The following is a 16,591-nucleotide window of genomic DNA, read 5'->3' as shown; positions in this document are numbered from 1 at the left end:
CGCCATTCCCACGCCGAGCATGGCAGAATGCGCATGCTCCACGTAGTGTCTCTCGTGTGGTTGTGAACTGCTTCCGGAGTCTGTGGGTGGATACCACTCTTCTACGGGCCTGGTTTTAGTGTGGTCGCTGGAGCAAGCCCCGATATCTGCCGCGTGTATGAACAAACTTTTCCTGTGCCAATAAAGGCATTTCGCGTCTTTTCTCAGTAAGTAGAAATATCTGTCCCCACTGAGCGTGGACGTGTCCATTAAGATTAAATTATACGTTATTGTACAACAGACCTGAGAAGAATTTTGCTGTTTTAAGAGATAAAATGTTTCTGATTTTCCCTAAAATATCCCCAATACAAGTCAAGGGGCACATACATTTGCCGTATTCCGCTCACCACACTGTTTTAGAAGCGTTGTGTACAGTGAAAGATGAAATCCACGATTCTAACGTCAGCTCTGGAATATTTGGAGAAAGCATAACCCCCTCCCCCCCCCTCTCCCACTCAAATACATACTAAATGGCAACATTTTAGAAGAGGAGCGTGTGAGATAATCTGGCGAATGTATTTCTTCCATTAACGTAAAAGGCTGTTTCCGGCGGCAAACAACCAAAATAAAGTCATTTTGGTTTTAAAAGTCGTGCGTCTCCAGCCTGTTAAAAACCGTGATTCTCCCGCCTGTATTGGGCATGTATGCAAATATTCCAGGTGGTAGTTTTTTTCGGTGTGCAGATCTATATAGCGCGAACTCTACCTGAAGGTATTGGAGCGCTTTACATGAGCCCAGTTAGGTTACACAAGGGTCTATTCATTTTTGATAGGCACGAGGAGATCAAGTGATTTCCCCAGAATCACATGATGTGATTTTTGCCATAACTCCAGCACTGAACTTTTTATGGGGAAAATATATTTTTAGTGGGGGCCGAGAAGTCGTAATTTGATTTGCGAAAAGTGCTGCCTAGAAGGCAAAACAACTAAGAATACCCTCAGTTAAAGAAGGATGAATAAACTTTATCTATATACAAAACTCGGCAACCAGCTCATTCCTTATTTTCTCATAATATAACTTGACTTTTTAAGAAAAAAAATGAAAGGTGACATGCTTGACTGTTACTGGACTCCTCAGACCCTGTGGGATGATTGGCAAGGTACCTCAGGAGATCCCTTTGTGGACATTTTGGAATAGTGTTTAATTTCAAGTAAGGTTACCATGTTGCACTGAGCTGTTTGTAATTAGCTAAAAGCCCAGAACTGAATACTTTTTATACTCATTTCATGGAGAGGTGTAATGATGGACACGATTTGTTTGTAGTAGTTTAAGGTCAGGTTCGGAAAGCTCTAGTAAAAGACATTTTTAGGTCTCGCCTGAGCCAGCACATGCGTTGCTCGGAGAGACATTTAGTATACGGGTTTCCAAAGTGCTACCAGACCTCGCTGGCCTAACGCTTGCGTTCACGCGCGCAGCCACCAATCACTGCTGCGCGCGCACCACTCGCGTGCTTAACACACTGTGCATCCCGTCCTCGTGATCACGTTCGCTTTGATCGCGATTACGTCCGCTTGCGTGGCTGTTACTTTTACGGCCGCGCGGCCAATGCTTGTTTTATTCGGCACCTGTAGTTGCTGCTACATCGTGTACACACAATAAGGATTCAAACACAGGACCATTAAATCGGGTCACTGCAGGAGCAAAACTTGTGTTTTTCACTTTACAAGTTTATCCTTCTTTGTTCTATATATATATATTTTTTTTTTGCTATTAGTTACTCAGAGCAGCAAATGTTCACATTTTGCAGAGACGTTAAATTACAACATTTCTGTCCCTGGTACAATAACGGAGTATTTTTTTTAATCTTCCTCAAAATATTCTAATAATGGAGCTAGAATAGTACATAATCTTTCTGGACTATTTGGGAGAAAGTTACACTTTCACCAAGTAATCTAGGGCTGTAGTTAGAATAACAAACAACTTTCCCTGCGTCCTTGAAACATCAGCTGCCGCAAGGGTGCAACTGAATTTAAAAAAACTTAAGACAGCGTTTGCTACTGCTCCTGATGTGTGCGCTCTGTGTAATACTGTCTGCTGTCTGGGTGGGGTCTGAATGCAGGGTAAGCTCCTGTTGCTGCCATGCAACATACCTCCTTCTCTGTGTCACTGTCTGCCTCTCCTGTCTGTGGAAACAGACATACTGGGGTAAAAAAATATTTATTTCACCCAAAAGAAAAGGCCCACATGCAGGTGTGACTCCTCCTACACTCTCTTGTAAGAGAACCCTATACACACACCACTGTTGTAGCCTTGCATACAAATAAATGTTTGTACTGATACAGCGATGGTTGTAGAGACCCGCCTCAACATCATGCGCACAAAACAACACCAAAGCCTTATTGTTGGCAAAGCGCTGTCAAGTCAACAACACTTACGTGCACCATGCAAAAGAAGCATACTTATGCCACACTCTGATGCTAAGTCTTTGCATCACGAGAAGGCCCTCTGGTTTGTGATGTGTGTATCGAAAGAACTGCGCTCTGATGCAGAATTCCCAACTGACTCTTCTGAACCCCCAGCCTGGAGTACAGTGTCACTGATTGGGCGCTAGACTTACCTCTTGGCGCACATTCCAGCTCTTGGATGCGCTTAACGTTCCCTTTAAATGTAACATAGGCGTGCACATGGGATTATTGTCCAGAACTGCAGCTTACCTGTGCAGTTTACTTGAAGTCACTCAGGCAGCTGGAAGGCCGAGGCAGGGTTTCGAAAGCCCCTTCTGGTCATGCAGCCAATGCAACAACAAAACATTGCCACAGTTAAGTAAAATATGAACAACCACACCTGTGTAAAACCGAAAAAACATTGGCAAAATCAATAGTTTGGGCGTTAACTGCCTCTGATCACGTTTGTTTTGTCATGTTTTTGTGTGAAACGTTATTGCTGGCCGATCTACCAGGTCCTTGCCAATACAAAAAATACATTGGCTAAAATCGGAAATATTTTTGGTCTTAAAAAGGACACATTGCCATAATATAACCCCGCACTAAAGACAGATACTCTGTATGTGGGTATGCTCCTTGTGAAAGAGCAGAATGCCATCCTATGTGCGCCGGCTTCAGTATACAGCACAGGGCAGTAGGCCAGCCCCCTTCAGCCATTGGCTAACTGTACTGACAGGGATGTCATTTTGCTTTTGCACATGTGCACATTCACCGAAAAGGCAATTTGGCATGGCAATGGCATTTTTACTTTTTTAATTGTTTCCCCTTTTTAATGTAATTGCATATGTTTGCAAAAGAAACATGCATTGGCATTGCCAATAGGACTCGCTTTTGGGACCTTATAAGTATTTAGTTATGCAGCACAGTATCCTTGGTGCAACATCATCAACTGTTGCATGGCTAAACACTTATAAGGTACAAGTTTTAGCCATGCAACAGCTGATGTTGTTGCACCAAGGATATTGTGCTGCAAAACTAAAAACTTATAAGGCCCCAAAAGCGAGACCTATTGGCTATGCCAATGCTTGTTACAATTGGGGTACATGCTGCGTTTTAAAGACCATCAACCTTGTAACGGTGGCCGGAACTAGTAGCATAAAGGATTCTTTGGACCGTGGTACTCCTAGTACAGGCCACCAGCGGTCTGTGGATCTTGCAGGCAATGTACTGGTCTATTTTTTAATCGAGTATCAGTAAACATTAGAGAGGGCTGCTGGACCATGCAAGATAGCAGCTTCACTAGGTGTGCTCCAGGGGCCATCTTTTGTTTGAGAGGAAAGATGTGAAGACAGTTGTGGGGGTTAGTGACTGGGTCAGCGCCAGGTTACCAAAGAAGGGCCTGGGTAAGTCCAAGTTTGGAAATCTCATGAAGATCATTAAACTGTTTAACAATGTTGTCTAAACCAATGGCCATAGGATATGGAATCTAAATAGAATTGCCAAATATCAACCACAAAAAAACTAATGGTGTGAAGGTTCCTGTGACACAAGAAGAGAGGAGATCTCTTCGCACGAGGAGGATGCCTCTTCGTTTGCAAGATTGTGTCCACTAATTTATTTGATGATTTGCTCCATCTTTATTTCTCAAGATTATCTTTGTTTTGTTAATCCTTTCTCTTCTTAGGTTGATATTATTAGAAGGGAGGTGATGTGGTATGTAAGCACTAGCAGGGAGAATGTTGATTATTGAAGTATGTCAGTTGGTTCTTGCTTCTCTGTGGGTGAGGTCTCTAATCCACTCCCTGTACAATAAAACTACTACAAACTTTGCCTTGAAGATTCGCAGCCTTGCTGATTTAATCTATGGGCATCACCTCAGAGCGACTTGTGAGAACTTCAAACCAAGGTACGCGCAAAGTCATAGATCAAATCAAAGAATGAGAGCCCCTTGCAACTGAATCACCCAATCGACTCTTCAGCTACAATATAAAAACAAGCATTTACAATGCAATGGTCTCGGCATTGGTAAAGTTAGAGCTATTGGCATTGCTCATGACAATGCCGTTTCTTTAAATGTTTTAAAAACAGAAACAAAAATAATGTCATGTCATGAGCAATGCCAATAGCTCTAACTTTACCAATGCCGAGACCATTGCATTGTAAATGCTTGTTTCATCTTACTACCTCCTACAGAATACCGGTCCATCGGTCTGCCTCCTGGATTCTTACCCCATTTCTCCTCATGTGCATGTGATCCCTATTGGACAGTCCAGGTAGGGTGCAGTGCCTCTCTGCTCTGGGACCAGCTTCTTTGATGGTATCATGGTGATAGGGTCTAATATTCACTCCATATTGCACTTTCTTTCTGGCACCACTATGTGAAAGGTGAGGAGCCTTAAGGATGTGAATGCACTGTATCTACGCTCTAGTTGTTTTCCTTTTTGCACCCTCTTGTGATCTTCCTATTACTCCATGTTGGTGGCACATCTCCCAATGTTACCCTTTTTTGATTTTTTTGTATCATGAACGTACCTTCCACCTGTATCACTTTCTCCTCAATGTTTTCTAGTTCATCGCTTCATCCCCATATAGTCTATACATGAATTGTTGTTCTTATGTTCCCCTGTTTGCCTCTCTTGATACTGCGCCCTGAAGAAGGTTAGACTCAATATTGGGGTCACACACCGAAACGCGCATCGGCACTTGAGTTCTTGTGTTTCTTTGCATTCCTCCAAGATTGTTTACATATAACATTTAACGTCTGTGTCAATAAATCATATATCAAAATGTCGATGTAACTGATGAAAATAAATTGTGTTGACGCCACTACCTAGTGAATCGGGATCCTGCGGCTTTTCAATATTGTTCACTTTGTTGTTGGAGAGCGGATTATTCACTAGATGTTATTATCTTAGTTTGCTCGCTGGATCTGTGTGTCTTTTAGGATATGTGGGAAAGAATGAGTATGCGTTGGTTCGAGTGAATGGTTGTGTGATATTTTACTGGTTGCGCCTGGTTTATTCATTTTCGGTATTTATTTCCTATTATTATGTTTCATTCTATTTATTACAATAAACTTGATGCAATTGATTTTCAATATATTTGTTGACTCAGTTTCACCATTCAAACATTTTTCTCTAATGAGTGTTTTCGTGTGGGGGGGTAAGGCTTCCTTTGTCTGTTCATACATATCAGTGAGGATTAGCACTGCTACAATAAGCTGCTAGGCAGTGGGGTTACTGTTTGCGAGCATTACTGTGCTTTCCCCTGCTTCCCCTCCCTACTTATCGGACTAGGGCCCCCTTCTGTGCGACTGATCTCGTTGGTCTCTAAAAGAACTGTCTGGTAGACACAGTGGACGGACGGACGGACGGACGGACACAGACACACAGACAGACACACAGACAGACAGACACACAGACAGACAGACACACAGACAGACAGACACACAGACAGACAGACACACACACAGACAGACAGACACACAGACAGACAGACACACACACAGACAGACAGACACACAGACAGACAGACACACAGACAGACAGACAGACACACAGACAGACAGACACACAGACAGACAGACACACAGACAGACAGACAGACAGACACACAGACAGACAGACACACAGACAGACAGACACACAGACAGACAGACACACAGACAGACAGACACACAGACAGACACACAGACACACAGACAGACAGACAGACACACAGACAGACAGACACACAGACAGACAGACACACAGACAGACAGACACACAGACAGACAGACACACAGACAGACAGGCACACAGACAGACAGGCACACAGACAGGCACACAGACAGGCACACAGACAGACACACAGACAGACACACAGACAGACACACAGACAGACACACAGACAGACAGACAGACAGACAGACAGACAGACAGACAGACAGACAGACAGACAGACAGACAGACAGACAGACAGACAGACACAGACAGACAGACACAGACAGACACAGACAGACAGACACAGACAGACACAGACAGACAGACACAGACAGACACAGACAGACACAGACAGACACAGACAGACACAGACAGACACAGACAGACACAGACAGACACAGACAGACACAGACAGACACAGACAGACACAGACAGACACAGACAGACACAGACAGACACAGACAGACAGACACAGACAGACACAGACAGACAGACAGACAGACAGACAGACAGACACACACAGACAGACAGACAGACAGACAGACACACACAGACAGACAGACAGACAGACACACACAGACAGACAGACAGACAGACAGACAGACAGACAGACAGACAGACAGACACACACACAGACACACACACAGACACACAGACACACAGACACACACACAGACACACACACAGACACACAGACACACACACAGACACACAGACGCTGTAAGTCATCGGTAATTGTATCTCGTGTTTTGTGCACGTGCGCTGTAGTTTTGTAAAAGAGTTGCTGGCAGTGGCATGATCTGTGCGAGGGCACACACATTACCTGCCCACCTACCTGTGCAGCGAGAAATGCAAACACAAACCGAGCGAGTCCTTAATGTGAAGGGCTGAGCGGGGGGCAGCGCAGGAGAGAGCACTCACGGGGGGTGAGAGATGTAAATACATGGGGGGGGCGCACGGCCGCTGAGGCTTGTGAAAAATTAAACTCGGCGCATTCAAACTGCCCTATTTCCACTTCAAAAGGGACGAGCGCTGCGCGCCCCACGCGGCTTCAAACACCGGCGCCCGCCAAGGAAGGAGCGAGAGCCGCGGGCCCCGAGCACGGGCCGCGCCGGCAGCCGTCGCTAATTACACCCGAGGGGGACTACTAACTAGGCGCTAGATCACTGATGGAGGGGCCGGGGAGGGAGGCTCGCGGCCTCGCGGAGGAGGGCACGGGGAGAGGCACCGTCAGGGCGGACTGGCAGGGCCCGAGTGCTCACTGGCAAGGATCTCAGGCAGAGCGGAGAGGGGAATCACAGAGCAGAAATGCCTCGGAGAAAGGCAGCGTCCTTTTCGGATTCGGGGGCGTGTTTTGCTGTTGTCTCCTCCCTGAGACTTCTCGCAAAAAACACGCCCCCGATCCGAAAAGGACGGGGCCTAATCTGAATGACTGACCTCTTCTCCAATGGCTGGCCAGCATTTACGAGGCCAGCCAATGGAGAACAGGGGAGAAGAGGGGCGGGTTCAAGCCCCTCTTCTCCAAGTCATTAAATCTCCGACTTCCGGTTCTGCCTTTCGGCAGACCGGTAGTCCTCGACCTAATGACTCTTTCTCTGCTCTTCCCCCTGCTGGGTCTACACTCGCCCTACTCCTGTTGATTGGGTGTTAGGCTTAGTAGTGTTGTCTCAGGATATGTTATTAGAGTTAACGTGTCCTAACCGTCTGTGAGGACCAATAGTTGTGGGTATTACCATTTATTTGCCAGCACTACAAATAGGGAACCTCTTCAAAGGATTCCCTTTTCACAGAAGTGATTTTCACAGTTTAGTATGAACTAATTTGTCTGTAATGTGTAATTTATGTGTCTGCTTAGCACCACTAATTATGTAGTCTTATTCTTTTCAGCGTGGTAAAGCCTGAAGAAATTTACATATTTTATTTGGCGAAGAAGAGGTCTTGCACAGAACCCAGCCTCCTTTGCTGCTCTTGTTGCAGCTGAACTCCAAGCTACGAACCCCAGGGTTTAAAGTAAGAAAACTGATGCAATGTAATTTTTTACATATTAGTTAAGGGCTTTGTATGTGGTCTACATAGTGGGTGGGATAGTATAATTTGTGGAGATATATAATCATTTTGGAGGACTGGAGTGTTGAGAGTTCAGTTGAGGACAATGAAGTGGCTGATTTGAGCATTCTGCTCCAACATTCCAAAGTTTGTCTTTGTTTCTTCCCTTTTAAAATAAAAAAATATTTTTTTTGCCCTCGGTGGATGGAATGTGATAATAGCCTTCTGCCTTGGCTATACTGGTTGTTAAAGGCCTTCTCCCTCGTTGTAGGCCGCCACCTGTCTAGGCCTGTATCTGTTTCAGGGCCTTCATCAACGGAATAGCCAGAGATTAGGCTATGTTAAGAAGTCATGTAGCGCAAAGGGACATTGTCCAGGTATAATGCTAAAGTACCCAATATATGCATTTAAAGAGAAATGTGAGTTAAATTTGCACAATCTTACACATTGTATTTTAATTTTACAGGTACCTGTAATATTGGTAAGAGACGATGAATACAGTAGAGCAGCTACTTGCAAAGCCATTCCTGGGACTGAGTCATGAAAACAAACTAATGATAAAACGATTAGGACCTGACAGGCCAGACCTACAACTACACCAAAGTTCCCAAGACAGAGGGAAGATATACAAACGTACATTCTCAAACACCTGGTATACAAAAGTTGATTGGCTTACAGGAAGTACTTCCAAAAATTCTGTGTTCTGCTTTCCCTGCTTGCTGTTTGGTGGTGATCTTAATTGGGCAAGAAAAGGAGTGACCGACTTGAAGCATTTGTCAGATAAAATAAAGAAGCATGCACACTCGAAATGTCATATGGAAAACCTGACAAGACTGGGAATGTTGGGAGATGCAACCATTGAAGCCCACATAAGCGACACATACCGAAGAGCAATAATGAAACACAATGAAGCAGTCGATAAAAATAGACGCATACTGTCAACATTAATTGATTGTATTCGTTTCTGTGGTGCATTTGAACTTGTGTTACAAGGGAATGATGAATCTGAAAGCTCCTCAAATCCTGGTATGTTCAGAGGCCTTGTAGATTTAAGTGAAAGCTTAGATCGTGAAATGGAAGCACGTTTAGCAAATGTTGCAGTGTTAAAGGGCACCTCTAAAACCATACAAAACGAACTTCTGGAATGTATGCTAGAGATTGTAAGAAGCTACATTGTTCAGCAGTTGAAAACCACAGACTTTGTGGCTATTCAGGCTGATGACACCACTGATGTGGCCAATAAAACACAGGCCGTATTAATCTTTCGCTATATTGAAAATGACATTAAAGTAGTAGAGAGATTCTATGGTTTTATACATTTAAAAGACTCCATTGCAGAAACTGTTGCTACAGCTATGCTCACTGAACTGGACTTGATTTTTCCAGAGAACTTTGAAAAGCAAAAACTAATTGCACAAAGCTACGATGGTGCTTCAGTTACGAGTGGAATTTTTGGTGGAGTACAGAAAAAAATTCGAGGTGTGTACCCTAATGCTCATTATGTACACTGTTACGCCCACCAACTAAATCTTATTATGCAGCAAGCAGTAGGCAAGATCTCTGAGGCCTACATTTTCTTTTTGGATGTAGCCAGTATTGCAGCATTCTTCTCAGGTTCATCAAAAAGAACCAAAATACTTCAGGACATTGTGGAGAGTAGGGCTCGTAATGGATCTGCAACTTGTTTGAACTTTAACATGCGCAGAGTCAACCTAATATATGAATATAGGGTTGATCTCGAGAAATGTTACAATGCCATTGAAGCCAGTGGTGACTTTGAATACAAAAGTCGAAGTGAGGCCCGTGGTTTTGCTAGAACATTACAAGACAGGGAGTTCCAGTTCTTTCTGTTTTTGTTTCATGAAATAATGTCTCTTGTTGACAAATTCCATAACCAGCTACAAAAACGAGATATAGAGACTGTATTTATACAATGGGCTACAATTCAGTTTATCACCGGCATGAACAAAGTTAGAGAAGGAATTGACAGTTTAGACAGCAGACTGCCAAAAGATTCTATTTTTTCAAACCGTAGAAAAAACATCCGCAGTCTGGTCCAAATTGCAAAGGATATATGTGACACTATTGTTGAGCATGCAAAGGAACGTTTCTTTTTTACAAAGCATTTGGTGAGTGCCACATTACTACAAAGTGACCAGTTTGCAAATTATGATATTTCTTTCCCTGAGCAAGCACTACATGAAGCTGTGGAAGCATATCCTATGCTCAACAAAGAGGATTTAAGAACCGAGTTAACTGTACTCTATGGAATGCATGTCTATCGGCAGGCTACTGGTGCCGTTTCTCTGCTCGCTTTAATTCATAAACTTAATATGGAAAACTCCCTTACAGAGACAATGACTTTACTAAAAATACTCCTAACTACTCCAATGACTACAACAGAGTCAGAAAGATGTTTTCCAACTTTGAAAAGAATCAAGACATTCTTGAGGAGCACCATAATTGAAGAAAGACTAAATGCTTTAGCAATGCTATCTATTGAGAGAGACCTTGTTAAGCGTATCCCAGACTTTAATATTCAAGTAATTGAGAAGTTTGCAGCTATTAAAGACAGACGTGCTGATTTCATCTACAAGAAGTGAACACAAGTGCTAATCCTAACCATTCTATAATGCTGGCAGTTTGTGACCTGCTCTGTTGTACAGATATTGGAGACTGTGAAATCAGTGATGTATGCCAGGCTTTCTCTTTTGCACAATGGATGCTCTGAAACGTAATAGTGAACATTTGAGACATTACAGATTCCATATATTTGTTTTAGCAGCACCCATCTCATTAAGTTGTGTAGGTTGATACTGCAGTCTATGCAATTGCCACCTGGTCCAAAACAACTGTTTAATTTTTGATTACTTTGTTCTGCTAGTTTGTTGTTAGATGTAATTGCACTCATATTTATAACATGTGGTGCTCTCAACATGTGAATATAATGCAAAGTAACATTCATTAAGATGTATCGCTCCAGAGAGTAGTGTGCTGATTAGAATATTAATATATGTATGCACTTGAGTAGCTGGAATCAGCCCAAAAATGCAGGAAACGTCTGGTCACGGTCAAAGAAAGGGAGCTATGCAGTCAACTACTGACTGGACTGGTTAGTGGTTTGTTACTGTATTGTGATGTTCTTTCAGGAAGTGTCTTCAAATCTTTTCTACACTGCAGCAGGTAGTGTTGGATGTCATGTTGATGGATACATGAACTTTGTTCCTGGTTCCTGAGCCTAGGCGCATAGATGGAAAATGTCTGGGCCCTCATTTTCTTTTCTTTTGTATGCTTGATCTGCAGTGATGATGCCCTAACTGCAGGTTTGCAAGAGCTAGCAGAGATGGTGAGCGTTCCACCAAGATAAGAGGGTGCCTCGGATCATGTGGCTTTGCTGATCCACTAGATCATCAATGTTTGTAATAATGTACCTGGTTTTGATGTAGTGGACTGAGGTGAGCTAATGGAGTTGCAGCAGATTGGTGGGGGTGATGTGATCATTATTTCTTCATCCCTTGCATATATCACATTAAGCGATATGTAGGGCACCCTTTATTTTGTCTTGCTGTCCTTGTGTGTCCAGTCCTGAAAATCTCACTAGCTTGTATTTTCTTAGTAGATTTAATTTGCAAGTTAATCGAATAAAGAAATCTTTGCAGTACTAAGAATTGTTCTCAACGTTAATTTGATGTTTTCTGGTTATAGAACGAAGCAGCTATGTCCATATCCTATTAAATGTCTTTACTTATGTCATAAGTAGGCTGTGAGAAGAAAATGTCTTACCTGTTCATATAAAGAGATCGGAGGCTTACTCCCCGATAGATAGATATATATGTGTGTGTGTATATATATCCCATCCCATTGTGGTTAAAGGTAGGCTGCAGCACTACATATCCCAGCTAACACTGGGGTTCTCATTCGAGTAGCCCATTGGAGGGCAGGTATTTAAATTGAATGCTGCAGCATTGCGAGACTTTGGACTACGCCTATGATTAAGGGAATATTTTCCCGAAACGCGTCAGGCAGCATGGATTAATTAAAGCGTCTGCTGTGCTTAAATGGATGATTCTTGTGTTCGAGTGCGCCCTTATTTTGCTGAGCAAACTGTGTTTGAGATCTATATATATATATATATAATACACAATACACACATACGCGTGTATATGCACTTGCATAGTTAAGTACAAGCTAATGTTGCAATTTTTGGTCAGAACATAAACATTTACGTTTTGATTTTACAATGTCCATACTTGTTATAAGATCGTCAATATGGCAAGGAAATTTTCAGTTTAACCAATGAGTTTCAGTGCAGTGACAACCATGCGTGCAGGTAGGATATTTTAATTACCTTGCTTGTCGCATTGTACAGTTTGCACACTACAGTAATTGTTCAACAGTTGTAATTCAGTAAGCTATGGCGGGTTGTCAATTCTACACTTTCATTGTGCTTTTATAAACCTTGCTTACTCAAATTTTCTTACGCACCATTTGCCCTCTTTGTATCAAAATTAGCTCGGGGGAAGGCCCCCACCCCCACCAAACTTCTCTTATGGCTGTGGGACTCGCTTGTTGGTTTGCGATGCAACACTCACATGTCACCAGCCGCCACCAGGGCTAACTATGTAAGGGAGAAACTATTTGGGCTTAGGATGATGGGCTTTAGTTGGAGGTAATATGTAACAAACTGATTACTTTGAATGTGTGATCATGCTCCCTATCCTCCAGACGGAATGTTTTGGTTGCATGTGTATGTGAGGCTGAGTATGTTTGTCTATCCTGGCTGTGGGAGGAGATTTGGGTATATGTTAGTTTACATGGCAGAGCCAGTTCAATACCAATGACTTACAGAATTACATCACTGGAAGTGAAGGGAGAATTGAGGTATCTGGTATTCATACATCATTATTTCTTGATGGATGGGTAGGTTGGTGGTCACATTACCTCGTACTCACACACAGGCATGACTACAGATGTATATAATATTTTAACTTCGAACGTAAGGTTGTGGCTTCTCCCATGAAACAATATAAAACCCATGCATATTTAAAACGCGATTACATTTTGCATGACATGTCTCATTGCTGAGGAACTGATCAAACCCAGTAAAAGATGGAGAATAACGGTGATGGGAGGACCACACACTCGAGAGCTACTTATTTCCGTTGCACCTGGGCTACCATATGTGCTTCAGCCCTCCAACTCATACAGAGGGTTGATATGTGGTAGCGGAGGGGAAATTGCACAAGGAAATGCTTTCACTGGTAACTGGATATGTGGCAAATATGTAATGGGCCTCCAATTTTCACCAACTTTTCATCGTTTCTCCTACGAAACACACATGCGCCCTTAAATTGTTGTGGAGATTTTATTGCATGTTGGATGTGGTTCAGGATTAATGTGCGCCACATATCCCGGGAGCCCAATCCATTACTTAGGGCCCGTTGTTTAAAGCAGTGTGCACTGTACACTCATGTAATGGATATATGGCGGCTGTTGCAAATGGAATGCTGGGAATACTCATTCTGTTCTCGGCATCATGCTATTCCACATGAGAATAGATATAGCTTTTTGCCCATCCGAGATGTGCTACACGATTATATAGGCACGATTTAATGTAGTCAATGCGATGAGACTTGCAAAATAAGCAAGGCGGCATTTGGAAATTAAAAGGGTGTGAGATGCTGACTCGATCTGAGTGCTAACAAAGCAAAGTTTGAATATGACAACACTGACCGCATTTGGTAAGTTAGGTAGCAAGAATACGTAGACCGGCCATAAATCTGGTAGACTGCCAGCATGGCTTTTGAAATCGGACACCCGCAGAATCCTGATGGGTACTATTTGAACCCTGAACGGAACCCTGGTGAGCACTCAGATTGAAACAAATCAGGTATTCCAGGAAGAGCTTTATGGAGAACCACGAAGAGACAAACCGCACTCAATTGATGATACTTGGAGCAACTCTTCTCCCCCACCGCCATATAACTTTTTATTTATTTATTACATTTTAGAACATGACCCAAATAGGGTATTGGAGCGCTTTACAAGAGGTTAAGAAGGAAGAAACCGTAAAACAGATAACAGAATCTACAGAGGAACATGATGGGAGGAACCCGGCAGGAGGCAATCACCAATCCCATGCCACCTGCTATATATACAGATGCAAGATCCTAAACAGCTAATACATTACATGGTTATTGTAAATGTGGCCGGCTAGTAGAATACATGAGCCTAGAGCAAACATTTGTTCATTAGTAGCACTTTGACTGCCCTTTTAGGTCTCGCCAAGGCAAGCATGCTGTATTTTTTCAGTTGGCTCCTGTTACAGCCCTTTCTAAAATTGTCGCTTTTGATTCATCAATAGGCTTAGTAGTGTCTCCTCAGTGCCGCAGTTTCTACTCATGTAACCTCTCATGAGGACAGGCCCTTTTAATTGTGGTGCTACTCAGGATGTTTTAATTGCAGACGTGAGCACTATTTTCGTACAGGACTTTCTCCTACCAGCTGATGCAGGCAGGACATGCTCTCCCGTTTTTTTTTTATTTTTTTTTTTTACCAGCCTTGTTTCACCGCTTGTAAATGCTCAGAGCGAGCTATATCTTTAACATGGCACCCATGCACCTTTCTTTTGTTGTGCACTCTGCACCCAAACATTTTTTAAAAATTTAAATTACCTGGTGTCGTCTGCATACATGTGATAGTGGATGTTGGATAGCTTCAGATTTTCAGTTAGTGGCTCCATGAACAGGTTATAGAGGGTGGGTGAGAGCGTTTATCCCTGTGGGACTTCTATTGTGACAGGTGAGTAAATGAAAAGGGACTGATTAACCTTGATTTGTTGTGATCCTGGCAGGTCGTTCCCCACGCCGCACAGGACCACCTGTTGTACCCGTGTCCCTTAGCTCACTGCTGCCGCCTCTGCCGTGAGTTCGAGGCCCTCCTCCACCCGCAGGCTACCACTTGCGCCTCATCCCTGGTGGCCAGTGGTAGACCTTAGGCGTGTGTGCCCTCTATGCCCCTTTTTCCTCCTGTGCCTCGCTGTGATTTTGCTCTGTTTTGTACTATAATTCTGCTTTTATTTTCTCCATATTCCTTTTGTATACTTATTGTGCCCTCTCCTCGCCTGGTTTCCCGCCGTTGCGGCCCTTGCTCGCCCATTCGTCCTGCTCCTGCCTCCCAGCTGCTTCCCCCCTCCCACCTCCCGTTCTTATGGCAGCCGCTGGCGCGCCTAAAGCAAGCCCGTCCGCGCCTGTCCCGCGCCTGGCCCCTGCGAACACCACAATGCCCGACACCGCTACGACGCCAGCACCCTCCACGCTCTCAACACTGGCCGGCTACACGCCTGCTTCCGGGCCACCCCGAAGCGCACCCAAGGACCCTTCTCCTGCCGGAACTGCAGATAAACCAGCCTCCAAACCACCCACGCGTCCACCGGGGTAGGTTGCAACAACCTCCTATGCCTTCTACTCAACACCTGCTCCGCCCGCAAGCACGCCATCGAACTCTGGGATCTACTCGACTCCAGCTCCCTAGACGTCGCCTTCCTGACGGAGACCTGGATGAACCCCTCCTCAGCACCCGACATCGCCATAGCCATCCCTGACTGCTACAAGATCACCCGCAGGTACTGCACCAACGGAACAGGAGGAGGAATCGCCATCGTCCACAGAAACACCCTCAGAATCTCGACCAGCACCGACGACACGCTTGCCACCGCCGAACACCTGCACTTCCAGATCCGCACCGACCCCCGACACCACCCACAGAGGAACCCTCATCTACAGACCACCCGACCCCGGCTGCAGTTCTGCGACTTCATCGCCGACTTTGTCAGCACGCACGCCCTTGCGTCCACGGACTACATGCTCCTCGGAGACCTGAACTTCCACCTCGAACACCAACGACAGCAACTCCACCACCCTGCTCAACAACCTTGCTAACCTGGGACTCAAAACAGCTCGTCACGACTCCCACCCACTCTGCCGGACACACGCTTGACTCCATCTTTTCAGCCAGCAACCACGTCACCTTCAGCCACACCACTCCACTGGACCGACCACCGCTGCATCCACTTCACCTTCGAAAAGCTTACCACGCACCACCGCACACAACTGGCCCCCCACCACAGCTGGAGCAAAGTCACCGAAGACCAGCTTGTCACCACCCTTGCCTAAAACCCACCTACGGACACTACCGACACCGACTCTGCCGCCCTCAACCTCAGGCGATGGATCGACGACTGCGCCAACACTCTCACCCTGATCAAGAAACCCTTGAACAGACGCACCGACAGAAAAGCCATCTGGTTCACTGCTTACCTGCAGGCCTGCCGCAGGCTCGAGAAGAAGTGGCACCACGAACAGACACCAGATAGCAACACAACCTACAAGAATGCCATCCGCAGACACCAACTCATCCGAA

The 16,591-nt window shown here is 44.5% G+C and overlaps 1 protein-coding gene across 1 annotated transcript; it reads left to right on the top strand.

The window, feature by feature from the left end:
* The first annotated feature begins 44 nt into the window (after nt 1-44).
* LOC146860661 (zinc finger MYM-type protein 1-like) lies at nt 45-11,835 on the top strand. The gene is made up of 3 exons (XM_085644587.1): nt 45-206; nt 8,012-8,134; nt 8,637-11,835. Exon 3 carries the CDS (start codon nt 8,662-8,664, stop codon nt 10,771-10,773), a length of 2,112 nt encoding a protein of 703 aa, XP_085500713.1. The 5' UTR covers nt 45-206; nt 8,012-8,134; nt 8,637-8,661; the 3' UTR covers nt 10,774-11,835.
* The last annotated feature ends 4,756 nt before the right edge of the window (nt 11,836-16,591 follow it).

Source organism: Triturus cristatus, chromosome 3_1 (assembly GCF_964204655.1).
Source record: "Triturus cristatus chromosome 3_1, aTriCri1.1, whole genome shotgun sequence".
Classification (NCBI taxonomy): Eukaryota; Metazoa; Chordata; class Amphibia; order Caudata; family Salamandridae; genus Triturus; species Triturus cristatus.
Note: the sequence above shows the minus strand (reverse complement) of the source record. Positions and strands in the feature narration are given on the sequence as shown.